The sequence below is a fragment of the Nerophis ophidion genome, linkage group LG27, assembly GCF_033978795.1.
Source record: "Nerophis ophidion isolate RoL-2023_Sa linkage group LG27, RoL_Noph_v1.0, whole genome shotgun sequence".
Lineage (NCBI taxonomy): Eukaryota > Metazoa > Chordata > Actinopteri > Syngnathiformes > Syngnathidae > Nerophis > Nerophis ophidion.
This window is the reverse complement of record NC_084637.1, coordinates 15,610,172-15,625,803: the sequence shown is the minus strand read 5'-3', so window position 1 is coordinate 15,625,803 and position 15,632 is coordinate 15,610,172. Positions and strand designations below refer to the sequence as shown.

The 15,632-nt window shown below is 38.4% G+C and overlaps 1 protein-coding gene and 1 long non-coding RNA gene across 4 annotated transcripts in view; one reads left to right on the top strand and one right to left on the bottom strand.

Annotated features, from left to right (window-relative positions):
* LOC133544156 (voltage-dependent L-type calcium channel subunit beta-4-like) overlaps positions 1–15,632 on the top strand; it is a 50,224-nt gene that overhangs the window by 15,816 nt on the left and 18,776 nt on the right. For 2 of the 3 annotated variants that reach the window (XM_061889251.1, XM_061889252.1), the window contains exons 3-5: positions 7,953–8,123; positions 10,521–10,643; positions 11,564–11,691. In XM_061889251.1, coding sequence (XP_061745235.1) covers positions 7,953–8,123; positions 10,521–10,643; positions 11,564–11,691 — 422 coding nt within the window. Of the gene's footprint in view, positions 1–6,563; positions 6,994–7,952; positions 8,124–10,520; positions 10,644–11,563; positions 11,692–15,632 lie in introns of those variants that run through there. The other variant, XM_061889253.1, reaches the window with a different exon arrangement.
* LOC133544157 (uncharacterized) overlaps positions 2,560–15,632 on the bottom strand; it is a 39,631-nt gene continuing 26,558 nt past the window's right edge. Inside the window, exon 3 of the long non-coding RNA XR_009804593.1 lies at positions 2,560–2,657. This is a non-coding gene — a long non-coding RNA (uncharacterized LOC133544157). The remainder of the gene's footprint in view (positions 2,658–15,632) is intronic.

Genomic DNA, 15,632 nt, shown 5'->3' with positions numbered 1-15,632 from the left:
CGCTGGCTGCTGCCAGATCATTTTTAAGAAAACATGATCGAGAGGAGGGCGAGAAACACTTTTTATTTCAACACTCTCGTGCCGTACCTGCTGTCAAAACCCTAAAGACAGACTGCACAGTTGCTGTCTTCACAATAAAAGCCCTGCTTCATCCTGCCTGCGCTTTTTTTTTGTAAGGGGCGCTGGAAGCCGGCAGACCCGTCAGCGATCCTGTTCTGTCTCCCTTTAATGTTTGTCTGATCTTGAATGGGATTATGCTGGAAATTTTAATTTTCCTGAAGGAACTCTCCTGACGGAATAAATAAAGTACTATCTAATCTAATCCAACCAAATAAAAGAGTCTCAGAAAGCTAGCGTGCACAAGTTAGCATCTCCGGAGTTGGCCGTCAATGTATTTCTTGCAAAATGCATAAAAACGAGTATGGAAGCTGGACAAATAACCACTTTCATGTGGTATTGGACGGAGAGAAGGACTTTTTTCTCCTCCATTCGAAAATGTGGATGTTATCAGCACTACTGTCTGATTCCAAACAATGCAAGTCATCATAATCAGGTAATACACCAACTTATATTCTTGACTTCATGAAACAAAATAAATCTATGTGTTAAACATGCTTGAGTCATCATTAAACACCTTTAACGTGTTAACCATAACGTCTCTTTCATAAATAATTAAATATAAATTATATATATGAATGAGGTAGATTCCTTTGACTCGGTTAATTGAAAAGTATCTTGCCTGGAGAAAAAGTATGGGCACGCCTAGTGTAGAGGTTGATATCCAGTGTGTGACTTTTCTCCTTACCTTGCTTTGACTACTGCCAAGTTTTAAAATGACCTTTAACCTTCACGCCACCTGCCGTCTACGCATCTTATAGCCATGGCACCATTCGCCACGTCAAACTGTAAACATTTTTTTTTTTAAATTACAAATTATAGACAGTTCAGTTTCAGTTTATTTGGAACATGCATATGATACAATGTAATGCATCACACAATTCCAGTTGTTCCATTACAGCACGTTCAAAAAGGAGTAGGAAGAAGCATAGTTTATTTAATCCCACCCCTTTTCATACCATAGCAATTCTATCCAATTTCCTTGTTCTCTGTGAACAAATAAATAATAAATAAATAATATACCATCGTAAGCAGACAATTATTAAATACATAAATAATCTTTGTCTCAATAATAAAAAAAAAGGTTAAAGACGTTAGTCATAATTCTTGTTCTTTGTACTATGTGAACACTTGTAGTTTGAACAGTCTCTTAAACTGAATCATACTGGTATTTTGTTTGATTTCTTTGGTTAATCCATTCCATAATTTAATTCCACATACAGATATAGTAAAGCAGGGGTCACCAACCATTTTGAAACCAATAGCTACTTTTGGGGTACTGATAAATGCAAAGGGCTACCAGTTTGATACACACTTAAATTTTTTTGCCAGAAATAGCCGATTTGCTCAATTTACCTTTAATAAATAAATCTATATATATATTAAAAAAATGGGAATTTCTGTCTGTCATTCCGTCATTCCGTCATACATTTTTTTTCTTTTACGGAAGGTTTTTTGTAGAGAATAAACACTTAATTGAATGGTTTAAAAGAGGAGAAAACATGAAAAAAAATGGAAATAAAATTTGAAATTCAACCGAAAAAAAGAATTATCGAAAAACTAGCTAATTCGAATCTTTTTGAAAAAATTAAAAAAATAATTTATGGAATATCATTAGTAATTTTTCCTGATTAAGATTAATTTTAGAATTTTGATGACATGTTTTAAATAGGTTAAAATCCAATCTGCACTTTGTTAGAATATATAACAAATTGGACCAAGCTATATTTGTAACAAAAACAAATAATTTTTTCTTCTAGATTTTCCAGAACAAAAATTTTAAAAGAAATTCAAAAGACTTTGAAATAAGATTTAAATTTGATTCTACAGATTTTTTTAGATTTGCCAGAATAATTTTCTTGAATTTTTAATCATAGTAAGTTTGAAGAAATATTTCACAAATATTCTTCGTCGAAAAAACAGAAGCTAAAATGAAGAATTAAATTAAAATGTATTTATTATTCTTTACAAAGAAAAAAAAATACTTGAACATTGATTTAAATTGTCAGGAAAGAAGAGGAAGGAATTTAAAAGGTAAAAAGGTATATGTGTTTAAAAATCCTAAAATCATTTTTAAGGTTGTATTTTTTCTCTAAAATTGTCTTTCTGAAAGTTATAAGAAGCAAAGTAAAAAAATAAATGAAATTTATTTAAACAAGTGAAGACCAAGTCTTTAAAATATTTTCTTGGATTTTCAAATTCTTTTTGAGTTTTGGCTCTCTTAGAATTAAAAATGTCGAGCACAGCGAGACTAGCTTGCTAGTAAATAAATACAATTTAAAACATCGAGGCAGCTCACTGGTAAGTGCTGCTATTTGAGATATTTTTAGAACAGGCCAGCGGGCGACTCATCTGGTCCTTACGGGCGACCTGGTGCCCGCGGGCATCGCGTTGGTGACCCCTGGTGTAGAGGTTGATATCCAGTGTGACTTTTCGCCTTACCTTGCTTTGACCATTGCCATGTTTTCAAATGACCTTTAACCTTCACGCCACCTGCCGTCTACGCATCTTATAGCCATGCCACCAGTCGCCACGTCAAACTGTAAAAAAACAAAAAAAACAAATTATAGACAGTTCAGTTTCAGTTTATTGGGAACATGCATACAATACAATGTAATGCATCACACAATTCCAGTTGTTTCATTACAGCACGTCCAAAAAGGAGTAGGAAGAAGCATAGCTTATTTAATCCTATTCCTTTTCATACCATAGCAATTTTATCCAATTTCCTTGTTCTCTGTAACTGAACACTAAACAAATAAATAATATAAAATATTAAGCAAACAATTATTAAATACATAAATAATCTTTGTCTCAATGGTAAAAAAAAAAAAGGTTCAAGATGTTAGTCATAATTCTTGTTCTTTGTACTCTGTGAACACTTGTAGTTTGAACAGTCTCTTAAACTGAATCATACAGGTATTTTATTTGATTTCTTCCGTTAATCCATTCCATAAATTAATTCCACATACAGATATACTAAAGGTTTTAAGTGTACGAGCATACAAATGTTTTAAATTAGATTTTCCTACAATGTTATATATATTTCTTCTGTTTTGTTGAGAAGAATTGTTGCACATTCTTGGGTGGCAGGTTATAGTTTGCTTTTTACATAATTTTAGCTGTTTGCAAATGCACCAAATCGTTGAATTTCAATAATTGTGATTTAATAAATAAAGGGTTTGTATGTTCTCGATCTCCAACATTATGTATTATTCTAATTGATCTTCTTTGTAACACAGTTAGTAAATGAAGCGCACATTTGTAGTTGTTTCCCCATATTTCTACACAATAACTCATATATGCTAACACGAGCAAGCAGTAGAGAATATGAAGTGATTTTCGGTCTAGAACATGTTTTGCTTATTTGCATCATTATTGATGTGTTTCTTGCTACTTTATGTTGTATATTTTTAACATGAGATTTCCAATTCATTTTATCATCTATTATTACACCCAAAAATGTGTTTTATTTTCCTCTTTCAAAGTCTACTCTACAAGGTTTCTCATAGTCATTCACATCGACGTCCCACTGGGGTGAGTTTTTCCTTGTCCTCATGTGGGCTCTGTACTGCGGATGTCGTTGTGGCTTGTGCAGCCCTTTGAGACACTTGTGATTTAGGGCTACATAAATAGACATTGATTGATTGAAACTCTGTCTATCTGTATTTAGGGACCGAATATCCTTTTTGGACAGAGGACCCTATTGGATTTCTAAGGTTTTATTATTATTATACCGCCGCCTCTTTGAGCTGTAATTTGACCCCCTGAACATGCTTAAAAACTCACCATATTTAACACACACATCAGGACTGGCGAAAACTGCAATCTAATTAAAAAAACAAAACCCAAAACTCAAAATTGCGCTCTAGCGCCCCCTAGGAAAAAACACAGACAAAACTGTGTGTAACTTCCGTCAGGAATGTTGTAAAGACATGAATCACAAACCTCTACTTAGGTCTAACTTAGACCTAGATTTCATACACTGACCTACTTCAGCAAAAATCAACAGAAAGTTGGCAAAAACCCCTTCAAAACAAAAGTTTCCTCAAAAATGTCATTTTTGCCTCTTTGAGCTGTAATTTGACCCCCTTAAAATGCTTCAAAACTCACCAAACTGGACACACACATCAGGACTGGCGGAAATTGCGATCTAATAAAAACACCAAAACGCAAAATTGCGCTCTAGCGCCCCCTAGAAATCAAACACAGACAAAACTGCTCCTAGGAAGAAAACACAGACAAAACTGCTTGTAACTTCCAGTAGGAATGTCTTAGAGACATGAAACAAAAGCCTCTATGTAGGTCTCACTTAGACCTACATTTCATTCATTTACATCCTTCAGCAAAAATCAATTGGAAGTTGGCAATTACCCCTTCAAAACAAAAGTTTTGTAAAAACCCATCACCTTTTTTCAAACATTATCTCCTCTGAGCGCGTTTGTTGTGTCGGCTTCCAACTCGCACAGGAGAGAGATTGAACCCTTTTGATTCAAAGTTGAGAAAAGAGTTTTAATAACTGCTCCGGTTTTGATTTTACGAGCCTTCAAAGAACTGCTGAGCTGGTGCCGTCTCAAGATGGCCGCTTAAAAGCAGGAAGCACCAGCGTGACCACACAATGCAGAGAAGGTAGGTACTGTGCGGGTAAAGATATGTTGACTGGGTGAAAGAAGGAGGCACCAGTTTGACACCAGGATACAGAGAAGGTAGGTAATGTGCAGGTAAAGATATGTTGAATGGGTAAAGGCGGGAAACACCAGCAAAAGTCGGTCCCGTCCATCGCTGCTTGCAGCTTTAATTGTGTTTGACTTTCCCTTCTACTGTTACCAAATAGCATTATTTTAGTCTTACTGAGATTCAAATGTATTCTGTTTTTGTCAAACCATATTTTTAATTTGTTAATTTCTTCTGTTATTTGTTTTATCTTCTGTGTGTTTTCTCTGGAACAAAATGTTGTATCATCTGCAAATAATACAAACTTTAAAAGCCTACTAAAATTAAAATTAGATTTTCTTATTTAAAAGGGGATAGCAGGTGCACTCTAGGTGTCATACTTGATCATTTTGCGATATTGCCATATTTTTGCTGAAAGGTTTTAGTAGAGAACATCGACGATAAAGTTTGCAACTTTTGGTCGCTAATAAAAAAGCCCTGCCTTTATCGGAAGTAGCAGACGATGAAGTCACCGGTGTGACGGCTCCTCACATCCTCACATTGTTTATAATGTGAGCCTCCATCAGCAAGAGCTATTCGGACCGAGAAAACAACAATTTTCCCATTAATTTGAGCGAGGATGAGAGATTCGTGGATGAGGAAAATTAGAATGAGGCACTAAGAAAAAAAGAAAAAAGAAAAAGTGACGGCTCCGGGCGGCGGCAGTGGGAGCGTTTCAGATGTAATTTGACACATTTACTAGGATAATTCTGGAAGATCCCTTATCTGCTTATTGTGTTAATAGTATTTTAGTGAGATTACAGTGTCATACCTGAAAGTCGGATGGCTGCGGTGAACGCCAGTGTCTCTGAGAGAAGCCGAGGAGCCAAGATCACAGCTGCCTTTTTGACAGCTACAGGAGGAGGTCCCATAATCCACTGAATTCTCCGGTAAGAGCCGACTTAATATCACAATTTTCCCATCCAAAAACTTACTGGTTGACGTAGAGAAACATGTTCGCTTGACCGCTCTGTATTAAAGCTTCACAACAAACAAAGAAACACCGGCTGTGTTTCGGTGCTAAAGGCAGCTGCAATCCACCGCTTTCCACCAACAGCATTCTTCTTTATAGTCTCCATTATTAATTGAACAAATTGCAAAAGATTCTGTAACACAGATGTCCAAATTACTGTGTAATTATGCGATGAAAAGAGACAACTTTTAGCCGTAAGTGGTGCTGGGCTCTTATGTCCGCTACAACCCGAGACGTCACAAACGAGTCATCATTCCGCGACGTTTTCAACAAGAAACTCTGCGGGAAATTTAAAATTGTAATTTAGTAAACTAAAAAGGCCGTATTGGCATGTGTTGCAATGTTAATATTTCATCATTGATATATAAACTATCAGACTGCGTGGTCGGTAGTAGTGGGTTTCAGTAGGCCTTCAAGTTAGTATTTAAGTTGGACAGATGTATATATAAATTGTTTCAGGTACTAATACATCTAATTGAAGTTATATAAGATAATGCAAAAAAGTAGCGACAATACTTCCAAAAATAACTTCAATTGGATTAGTGGCAAGTCAAAGAGTGGGGTGTTTGTATGAAGATACTTCCTTTGACTTTGCAATATTTCAGCTCTCCCCTTAAAAGGAATAGATGAGGATAGAAGAGGATGAAGGCTAAAAAGGGAAATGGAGGATGCTGCTCTCCACCGCCCCCCCACTCCTCCACTGATCCCTGCTGCCTCCCAGCTGACTGGCCAGCCTGTCAGCCAATCAGATTGGTGCACAATTGCTCGGTCATCAGGCTTGGATATTGAGGCAGGATCTGCTGCTGCTGCTGCTTTTGCGTGTGTGATGAAATGAAATGCCAGTATTGGGCTACCTCCAGGGAGCGCCTCGCTATCCTATAATGTGAGCCAGCCAGCAGCTCTGTGGGATTAGGGAGACGCTGCATCCATCAGGCCCTCCAAAAAGGACAAGACGCCATCCAACAGGAAGGAGAGAGCTCTATTTTTTTATAGGCTTTGATGCTGTGAGGAGAGGGGATTGTCGTCATCCCCCCCATCCATCCTTTTCCCCTCTCTCTGGTGCCCCCTCCTTCCTCTTCCGCCTCCACACTTGCTTTTTCGCCCTCATTCTGTGTCAGAGGAGCGCGTTGGAATAACAAACCTCCATGTATGACAATTTGTACCTGCATGGATTTGAAGACTCGGAGGCGGTGAGTGTTTTAAATGTGTGCTGCTGTCTTTGAGCCCGAACGTAGCTTGCCCGACAGGCCTTTGAGGGACCCAACAACCACCAGCATAGTGCAACGGTGGGCTATGCTTATAGGCTCGAAGGGGGTTGGGTGGGTATTAGTGTATGTGTGTGAAAGGGTGGGGGTGCACGGTAGGCAAATGGCTTCTAATGTGTCAAGTCCCTCAGTTTGATCTATTTCCTGTGTGAATGTGATGTGCGGCTTTTGCTGCAGTCTGACATGACGAGCCATTTAGTGCTCATCATCACGGAACACACACCAGGACAACGCGTTAATTGCTAGAAAAAGACGCTACCTAGCATTTTACAGTCCACCTGAGGCTGCCCGCGCTTGAGGCTCCGTGGAGGCTGAGAGAATCACGCATCGTGATGTCATTAATTGTGATGTTGATGAGTCACAAGCAGAAGCTACTCCATTGGACAATGGCTGGGATGCTGCAAAGCTGTTCCACACAGACCCAAAGATGAGTGATTTGACACAGACGGCGAAACGCTGTATTGGCACGTTTGTGTTACAGACAGACAACCAACGAGAAGCCCATATGTTACCCACAATGCAACACAATCTGCCTTAAACTCCGTACTCCAGCCTTGCTTTTGTAAATTTCTACTCGAGCTGAAGTAACCGTTTTGTCTCCTGGAGCCGGATAAGAAAAAAGCCATTACACAGATGACTTCCTCGGCTGAGCTGAACTGAACTTGATGTGGAGAATCAGCAGAGTAGGCCTTTTTATTTAATAATAGCTTAAGAAAGCGCAGCGAGTCAAGCAGGGATCTTTTTTTTCAACGTGCAGACTGACACCAACACAATGCTAACAATCCAGATTAGCATTCAGTCAAAATGTCCTCTTTAAATTGGCGACAGGTAAAATATGACGTTTAAATCTCCAGCTTCATCGAGGGGGGTTTCTCTGTTTGCAGGGCTCAGCTGATTCATATACTAGCAGACCATCAGACTCAGATGTCTCTCTGGAGGAGGAGCGTGACGTGCAGGCCCAGGTCCAGAGCCAGAGCCCAAGCCAGAGCCAAGGACCGGGACAGAGCAGGCAGGAACGGGAGCAGCAGGCCACCATCCAACTGGAGAGAGCCAAGGTAGGCAAATGCACTTAAAGGCCTACTGAAATGAGAATTTCTTATTTAAACGGGGATAGCAGGTCCATTCTATGAGTCATACTTGATCATTTCGCGATATTGCCATATTTTTGCTGAAAGGATTTAGTAGAGAACATCGACAAAAAAGTTTGCAACTTTTGGTCGCTAATAAAAAAGCCTTGCCTTTACCGGAAGTATGTGCGCGTGACGTCACGAGTTGCAGGGCTCCACACATATTCATATTGTTAATAATGGGAGACACCAGCAGTAAGAGCAATTCGGACCGAGAAAGCGACAATTTCCCCATTAATTTGAGCGAGGATGAAAGATTTGTGAATTAGGATATTGATAGTGGACTAGAATTTTTTTTTTTTTTTTTAAAGCGACGGCTCCGGGCGGCGGCAGTGTGAGCGTTTCAGATGTAATTAGACACATTTACTAGGATAATTCTGGAAGATCCCTTATCTGCTTATTGTTTTAATAGTGTTTTAGTGAGATTGTAAAGATTGTAAAGACATACCTCGAGGTCGGATGGCTGCGGTGAACACGCAGTGTCTCAGAGAGAAGCCGAGGAGCCAAGCTCACAGCTGCCTTTTTTGACAGCTGCTGCAGGACGACAAATAATCCAATGATGTCTCCGGTAAGATATATATATCACAATTTTACCATCCAAAAACATGCTGGTTGACGTAGAGTAAACATGTTGGCATGACCGCTCTGCTTCTCAACAAACAAAGAAACACCGGCTGTGTCTCTGTGCTAAAGACAGCTGCAATTCACCGCTTTCTACCAACAGCATTGTTCTTTATAGTCTCCATTATTAAATGAACAAATTGCAAAATATTCAGCAACACAGATGTCCAAAATACTGTGTAATTATGTGATTAAAGCAGACGACTTTTAGCAGCTAGTGGTGCAGCCCTAATATTTCATGACAGTCCGTGACGTCACGCGTACGAGTCGTCATTCAGCGACGTTTTCAACAAAAAACTCGCGGGAAATTTAAAATTGCAATTAAGTAAACTAAAAAAGCCGTATTGGCATGTGTTACAATGTTAATATTTCATCATTGATGTATAAACTATCAGACTGCGTGGTCGGTAGTAGTGGGTTTCAGTAGGCCTTTAAAGGGGAACATTATCACCAGACCTATGTAAGCGTCAATATATACCTTGATGGTGCAGAAAAAAGACCATATATTTTTTTAACCGATTTCCGAACTCTAAATGGGTGAATTTTGGCGAATTAAACGCCTTTCTGTTTATCGCTCTTTTTGCGATGACGTCAGAACGTGACGTCTCCGAGGTAATACAGCCGCCATTTTCATTTTCAACACATTGCAAACACCGGGTCTCAGCTGTATTATTTTCCGTTTTTTCGACTATTTTTTGGAACTTTGGAGACATCATGCCTCGTTGGTGTGTTGTCGGAGGGTGTAACAACACTAACAGGGAGAGATTCAAGTTGCACCACTGGCCCGAAGATGCGAAAGTGTCTGCTGCCAGACCCCCATTGAATGTACCAAAGTGTCTCCACATTTTACCGGCGATGACAGACATGACACAGAGATGTATGAATAACCTGCAGATGCATTTGCAACGATAAAGTCAACAAAATCACAAAGGTGAGTTTTGTTGATGTTGAGTTATGTGCTAATCAGACATAATTGGTTGCGGCGTGACTGCCAGCTAATCGATGCTAACATGCTACGCTAATCGATGCTAACATGCTTTTTACCGGCGGTGCTAAAGCAGACATGGCACAGACAAGTATGGATAACCTGCAAATGCATTTGCAACTATATTACGTTTCCTTCCACCCACATTTAATGCGAAAAAAACACTTACCAATCGAAGGATTTAAGTTTCTCCAGTGTCACGAGATGCGAAAGTCTTGATCGTTTGGTCCGCACGTTTTACCGGCGATGCTAACGCAGCTATTCGGCCATGCTATGGCTATGAATAGCGTCAATAGCTATTCGCTCAATATCTTCAGTTTCTTCTTCAATACTTTCATATTCCAACCATCCGTTTCAATACATGCGTAATCTGTTAAATTGCTTAAGACGCTGAAATCCGAGTCTGAAACCGAGCTAATGTCGCTATATCTTGCTGTGGTATTCGCCATTGTTTGTTTGTATTGGCAGCACTGTATGACGTCACAGGGAAATGGATAGTCGCGTCGCAAACAGCGAAAATCAAGCACTTTAAAGCTTTTTTTAAGGAATATTCGGGGACCGGTAAAATTTAAAAAAAAATAAAAAAAAATACAACAAGCCACTGGGAACTGATTTTTATTGTTTGTAACCCTTTTGAAATTGTGATAATGTTCCCCTTTAAAGGATTTCCAGATTATTTTTTTTTTTGCTTCTAAAACGGAGTGTGACTGTGCTCCCAGACCAAACCTGTTGCATTCGCTGTGAGGACCAATGTCAGCTACTGCGGCGCTCTGGATGAGGATGTTCCAGTTCCCGCCACAGCTATCTCCTTCGACGCCAAGGACTTCCTCCACATAAAAGAGGTTCATGTTGATGATTTTGATGCACCAAGTCATCCATTCATCTAGGGCTGGGCGATATATCGATATAAACGATATAGTGTGGGTTTGTGTTTGTGCGATATTGAAATTGACGACGTCGTAACATTCGAGTATACGTTCTCACGCAGTTGCTTTTAGCTGCGGGCATTACACTACAGGCATTTCTCACTCCTTTTCGTCTTTTCTTCTCACACAGACGTAAAACAAGCCCACCTTCTTACATACGTCACATACTGTCGCGTGTGTAGCATCATACGCTCTCACCGAGCAGAGAGGTAGCAGCATGGCTAACTTTAGCTGAGGCAGGTGGTGCAAGCAAAACGGTGTGAGTGACATTACAAGAGAGAAGGTGCGAAACTGATCACAAATGGAGGAAGAACAATTAATGCCCAAAAAAAACAGCAGGGAGTCCCTCATCTGGCGGTGGTTTGGCTTCAAGCGGGAAGATATTCAGAAGACAACAGCAATATGCAAAGTATGCAGCAGAAGTGTTGCTACAAAAGGTAGCAGCACTACTAATTTGTCCTTTCATTTAAAAAGTAACCTGCGAGAGAATTAAGAGTATTTAATAAATACAGTTTTGGTAAATTGACTTAGTTGTGATTTCCCTCTCTGCATGAAAGTTTAAAATGAGCATATATTAATGCAGTATGAAGAAGAATGTTTTAATGTAGACACATAGAATCATCATACTGTTGTGATTATATGCATCAAGTGTTCATTCAAGGCTAAGGAAAAATATCGAGATATATATCGTATATCGCGATATGGCATAAAAATATTGAGATATTACTAAAAGCCAATATCACCCAGCCCTACATTCATCAATCACCTATTACCGAAGAAAAATTGTGGCTATTTCCCTTTGTTTACCGTGTTCCGTTACCTTTTTTTTGTTAAAGAAATTCAACAATGACTGGTGGATCGGCCGCTTGGTGAAGGAGGGCTGCGACATTGGCTTCATCCCCAGCCCACTGAAGCTCGAGAACATCCGACTCCAGCAGGAGCAAAAAAGAGGACGAGTTCAAGGGTAAGTAACATATACCCATGATGCACATTGCAAGGAGTGGGAAATCTGCTTTCTATGGACTATTAGCTAAAATGATTCATTAATACTAAGCACAATGTGTAAATGAGGGCTGGGCTATACTGCAAAATTTGCATCTTTAATGTACACCATGCATCCAAATGGCCCACTGCATCCTTTAAAGGCCTACTGAAATTAGATTTTCTTATTCAAACGGGGATAGCAGGTCCATTCTATGTGTCATACTTGCTCATTTTGCGATATTTTCATATTTTTGCTGAAAGGATTTAGTAGAGAATATCGACGATAAAGTTCGCAACTTTTGGTCGCTAATAAAAAATCCTTGCCTTTACCGGAAGTAGCAGACGATGTGCGCGTGACGTCACGGGTTGTAGGGCTCCTCACATCCTCACATTGTTTACAATCATAGCCAACAGCAGCTAGAGCTATTCGGATCGAGAAAGCGACAATTTCCTCATTAATTTGAGCGAGGATTAAAGATTTGTGGATGAGGAAATTTAGAGTGAAGGACAAGAAAAAAAATAAAAGTTCAAAAAAAAGAAAGGCAAATGCAGTCGGAGCGATTCAGATGTTATTAGACACATTTACTAGGATAATTCTGGAAAATCCCTTATCTGCCTATTGTGTTGCTAATGTTTTAGTGAGATTAAATAGTACCTGAAAGTCGGAGGTGTGTGGGCACGGGTGTGTTGACCCAGTGTCTCTGAGGGAAGTCACACAGCTGCAGCAGGACGGAAGCTCCGCTGATGTCTCCGGTAAGAGCCGACTTATTACCACAATTTTCTCACCGAAAACTGCCGGTTGACATGTGGTCGGGATCCATGTTCGCTTGACCGCTCTGATCCATAGTAAAGCTTCACCTTCGGGAATTTTAAACAAGGAAACACCGGCTGTGTTTGTGTGGCTAAAGGCTAAAAGCTTCCCACCTCCATCTTTCTACTTTGACTTCTCCATTATTAATTGAACAAATTGCAAAAGATTCAGCAACACAGATTTCCAGAATACTGTGTAATTATGCGATTAAGGCAGACTACTTATAGCTTGGATCGGGCTGGAAAATAATGTCCGCTACAACCCGAGACGTCAAACGCACGCGTCATCATACCGCGACGTTTTCAACACGACACTTCGCGGGAAATTTAAAATTGCAATTTAGTAAACTAAAAAGGCCGTATCAGCAGGTGTTGCAATGCTAATATTTCATCATTGATATATAAACTATCAGACTACGTGGTCGGTAGTAGTGGGTTTCAGTAGGCCTTTAATTGTTCTGTATGCAGAAGTTAGGACACTACCGCTTTACATGATTTGAAAACTTCCAGTCTGAGGCACATCTTTCAACACTTATTTTTGTTAGTAATCCCTTCCAAAACGTCTAACAAAGGTTGAATCATACAAAAAATAAAACATTACTTTTTTAGAATGCATATTTGGCAAAGTTGTAGGTTACTCTCTATTAGCAGAAATGTTATACAGTAGGGATGTAACTGTATTGTAGATAACACTTTTTCAAACTCTTCACCATAACGTTTTGACGTATTACGGTATCAGTTGAAAACTTGCTGAGTGTAGTATATTTCTGGCTCTTTTGCATTGGCTGGTCTGAAAATAAACTACATCTCCCATTATCGTAAACCTAGCGCACCGAGTAGTTTAGCGATTGTCCAGCGCAGCTGATCACCGCACACCCACATACAGTGGGGCAGAAAAGTATTTAGTCAGCCACTGATTGTGCAAGTTCTCCCACTTAAAATGATGACAGAGGTCTGTAATTTTCATCATAGGTACACTTCAACTGTGAGAGACAGAATGTGAAAAAAAATCCAGGAATTCACATTGTAGGAATTTTAAAGAATTTATTTGTAAATGATGGTGGAAAACAATTATTAGGTCAACCATTCAAAGCTCTCACTGATGGAAGGAGGTTTTGGCTCAGAATCTCACGATACATGGCCCCATTCATTCTTTCCTTAACACGGATCAATCGTCCTGTCCCCTTAGCAGAAATACAGCTACAAAGCATGATGTTTCCACCCCCATGCTTCACAGTAGGTCTGGTGTTCTTGGCATGCAACTCAGTATTCTTCTTCCTCCAAACACGACGAGTTGAGTTTACACCAAAATGGATACATGGATGACACAGCAGAGGATTGGGAGAATGTCATGTGGTCAGATGAAACCAAAATAGAACTTTTTGGTATAAACTCAACCCGTCGTGTTTGGAGGAAGAAGAATACTGAGTTGCATGCCAAGAACACCATAACTACTGTGAAGCATGGGGGTGGAAACATCATGCTTTGGGGCTGTTTTTCTGCTAAGTGGACAGGACGATTGATCCGTGTTAAGAAAAGAATGAATGGGGCCATGTATCGTGAGATTTTGAGCCAAAACCTCCTTCCATCAGTAAGAGCTTTGAATGGTTGACCAAATACTTATTTTCCACCATAATTTACAAATAAATTATTTAAAATTCCTACAATGTGAATTCATGGATTTTTTTTCACATTCTGTCTCTCTCACAGTTGAAGTGTACCTATGATAAAAATTACAGACCTCTGTCATCATTTTAATTGGGAGAACTTGCACAATCGGTGGCTGACTAAATACTTTTTTGCCCCACTGTATGTTGCCTTGACTCACTGTATTAGCGACTTTATAATTTGTACAAACATTTTTCAAATAAACTGTTCAAGAAGAATAATTGAGTCCACGGCGGCCGTCTTCTATGTTATGCGTAACTCTTAGACTAGACCACAATACGAGGACAGTAACACAAACAAACACACAAACCCTAGCAAAAAAATGTTCCTCTTTGGCAGAGATAATAAAATGTGCCACCTTCGTCCCAAATGTTCAAAGCCAAAACAGACTCAGTCAAAGCGCACTGCGCTGAGGGAAAATATATTTGAAGCCAGTGAGTCTAAACATAAATTTGTGAGGTTTTTATATTATTACAAGTAAAATTGTCAGTTAACTTTCCCGAGAAACTGCATTTTCAAAACTGATGTAAAAACATGTCCACTGCAGAAGACATTGCGCCTCAGGAAGTAACTGTTGTAAGACACTAAAGCAGGGGTCACCAACCTTTTTGAAACCAAGAGCTACTTCTTGGGTACTGATTAATGCGAATGGCTACCAGTTTGATACACACTTAAATAAATTGCCAGAAATAGCTATATATATATATATATATATATATATATATATATATATATATATATATATATATATATATATATATATATATATATATATATATATATATATATATATATATATATATATATATATATATATATATATATAAATGGGTATTTCTGTCTGTCATTCCGTCCTACATTTTTTTTCCTTTTACTGGAGGTTTTTGTAGAGAATAAATGATGAAAAAAACACTTGATTGAATGGTTTAAAAGAAGAGAAAACAGGAAAAAAAGGATAATTTAATTTTGAAACATAGTTTATCTTCAATTTTGACTCTTTAAAATTCAAAATTCAACCAAAAAAAAAGAAGAGAAAAACTAGCTAATTTGAATCTTTTTGAAAAAATTAAAAAAAGAATTTAGGGATCATCATTAGTAATTTTTCCTGATTAAGATTAATTTTAGAATTTTTATGACATGTTTTAATTAGGTTAAAATCCAATCTGCATTTTGTTAGAATATATAACAAATTGGACGAAGCTATATTTCTAACAAAGACAAATCATTATTTATTCTAGATTTTCTAGAAGAAAAATTTTATAAGAAATTCAAAAGACTTTGAAATAAGATTTAAATTTGATTCTAAAGATTTTCGAGATTTGCCAGAATATTTTTTTTTAATTTGAATCATAATAAGTTTGAAGAAATATTTCACAAATATTCTTCGTCGAAAAAACAGAAGCTAAAATGAAGAATTAAATTAAAATGTAGTTATTATTCTTT